The following is a 1,691-nucleotide window of genomic DNA, read 5'->3' on the forward strand; positions in this document are numbered from 1 at the left end:
TTTAACATACAGTAAATTACTACAAATTACTTAGCACACTACCCATGGTATACTGTACTGGCTGATGTCCTGGGTAGATTTCTTCTTTTTCCAAAAATAGATCATTTACATGTAGGCGAATATAATGTTATGTATATCAAAAATAATCCAGGAAGTACTCTAAACAAACAAACAAACAAAAAAATCAAACTTATCATTTCATAAAATCTTATCACAAAATCAATATTATCATTATACTTTTTTACATCAAAAATACATTTCTGGGGGAAAGAAAATTAAAAATATTAATTTAAACTGTATGGTCATAAAAAAGGGCCAAAAATGACAGGCATAGTATGTACGGTATCCTACCTCATTTTAGTGAAGGGTTAAAAAAATAATAATAATAACATTAATAATAATAATAATAATAATAATAATAATAATAATCCATTAACTTTTACTGTACCAATAAAAAAACTTTCTTTGTTCAAGTTTAACCATTAAGAAATTAATCATAGTACATTTAATAGCCATTATTTTTATACAGTGATACAGTGATACAACACACTGATACATTTTTACCCGTTAAACTCTGATCTGAACCTCAGTAAGTTCCAGAGGATTTTTTTTTGTAGTAGATGAACCCAGTAGCTGAAAGCACGATCCCCAACACCAGACCTGAAGCTCCGATAGCAGTCTTACTCCTCTCAGATGCAGGAGCAGAGGGGTCTGTGATGTAACAACATTTAAAAAAGAAACACAAAATGGAAAATATAATTAGCAGGTCGACTGTGCTCTGTTTTTTTTTTTTATGTAATTTAATAGCAGTTTAGTTTAGTGTGATCAGACTCACCCCACTTATAGCTCATGGGCTTTGTGAAGCTGGCGTGTTCCACCACACAGGAGATCTCCTCTCCAGATTCAGGCTTATACTCCAGATGTGAGTGGACCTGATAGTACCAGTCTCCATTAGCCATCTCCTCTGTGGACGTCACACCTCCTTCAACCTCCTTACAGTTTCTTAGCCAGGTGACTTTAATGAACTTTGGGTAAAAATTGTAAGCACTGCACATCAGCATAGCAGGATGTGATCCATCTGACTGCTTCACTGACTTCACCATAACACGGGGCTCCACTGTAGAAGTAGAAGTAACCACAGAACCACAGACATGTGTTTTTATTTAATAATCCCACTTTCAATCTTGTAATTATAAGGCAGTTTCCTTATTTATTTATAAGTAACCAACACTAAATTACCTGATTTCCCAATTATAGCTGAATAGCGGTTTTTAGCATTGTGCTTACAGAAATCATTTACATCAGCTCGCTTTCTTTGCATGAAGGCTGTGTCATTGTTAAATCTCTCTGCATTAAAAATGCCATGCTGAGTGTAGCCCTGATACTTGCCGACTGTACTGTTAAACCACCTGTACCTAATCTTATTGAAAATGCAGGATTGGATGTAAACCATATCACTTAAATCACTGGAGCTGTAAATGCACTCAGATCGCCCCTCCATGTAATATCCACCTGAAACAGACACGTAAGAGTTATTTAGTCTCAACTATTTATTTACACTTTACACAATAAATCCAGTATGAACCAACCTACCAATTGTGTCCAGCATGGAAAATAACTCCAACAGGAGACAAATCCACAGCTTTGCCATCATCTCTTATTGTAAAAGAGTTGAGACTGAGAGAAGTCAG

At 35.1% G+C, this 1,691-nt stretch overlaps 1 protein-coding gene across 1 annotated transcript; it reads right to left on the reverse strand.

Annotated features, from left to right (window-relative positions):
• Positions 1-576: 576 nt before the first annotated feature.
• LOC128530191 (DLA class II histocompatibility antigen, DR-1 beta chain-like) lies at positions 577-1,691 on the reverse strand. Its single transcript, XM_053503959.1, has 4 exons — positions 1,594-1,691; positions 1,240-1,512; positions 836-1,117; positions 577-711 (listed from the first exon to the last, which is right to left on the reverse strand). The coding sequence occupies exons 1-4, from the start codon at positions 1,652-1,654 to the stop codon at positions 587-589; spliced, it is 741 nt and encodes a 246-aa protein (XP_053359934.1). The 5' UTR covers positions 1,655-1,691; the 3' UTR covers positions 577-586.

Source organism: Clarias gariepinus, chromosome 9 (genome assembly GCF_024256425.1).
Source record: "Clarias gariepinus isolate MV-2021 ecotype Netherlands chromosome 9, CGAR_prim_01v2, whole genome shotgun sequence".
In the NCBI taxonomy this organism is placed as follows: Eukaryota; Metazoa; Chordata; class Actinopteri; order Siluriformes; family Clariidae; genus Clarias; species Clarias gariepinus.

Bases quoted from the DNA above. Each gene is read 5' to 3' on its own strand.
- LOC128530191 (XM_053503959.1), bottom strand. From the start codon at position 1,654: ATGATGGCAAAGCTGTGGATTTGTCTCCTGTTGGAGTTATTTTCCATG. The intron at 1,118-1,239 runs GTAATTTAGTGT...CTACTTCTACAG, and splicing joins AGCTATAATTGGGAAATCAG to TGGAGCCCCGTGTTATGGTG. The intron at 712-835 runs GTGAGTCTGATC...GTTACATCACAG, and splicing joins GCCCATGAGCTATAAGTGGG to ACCCCTCTGCTCCTGCATCT.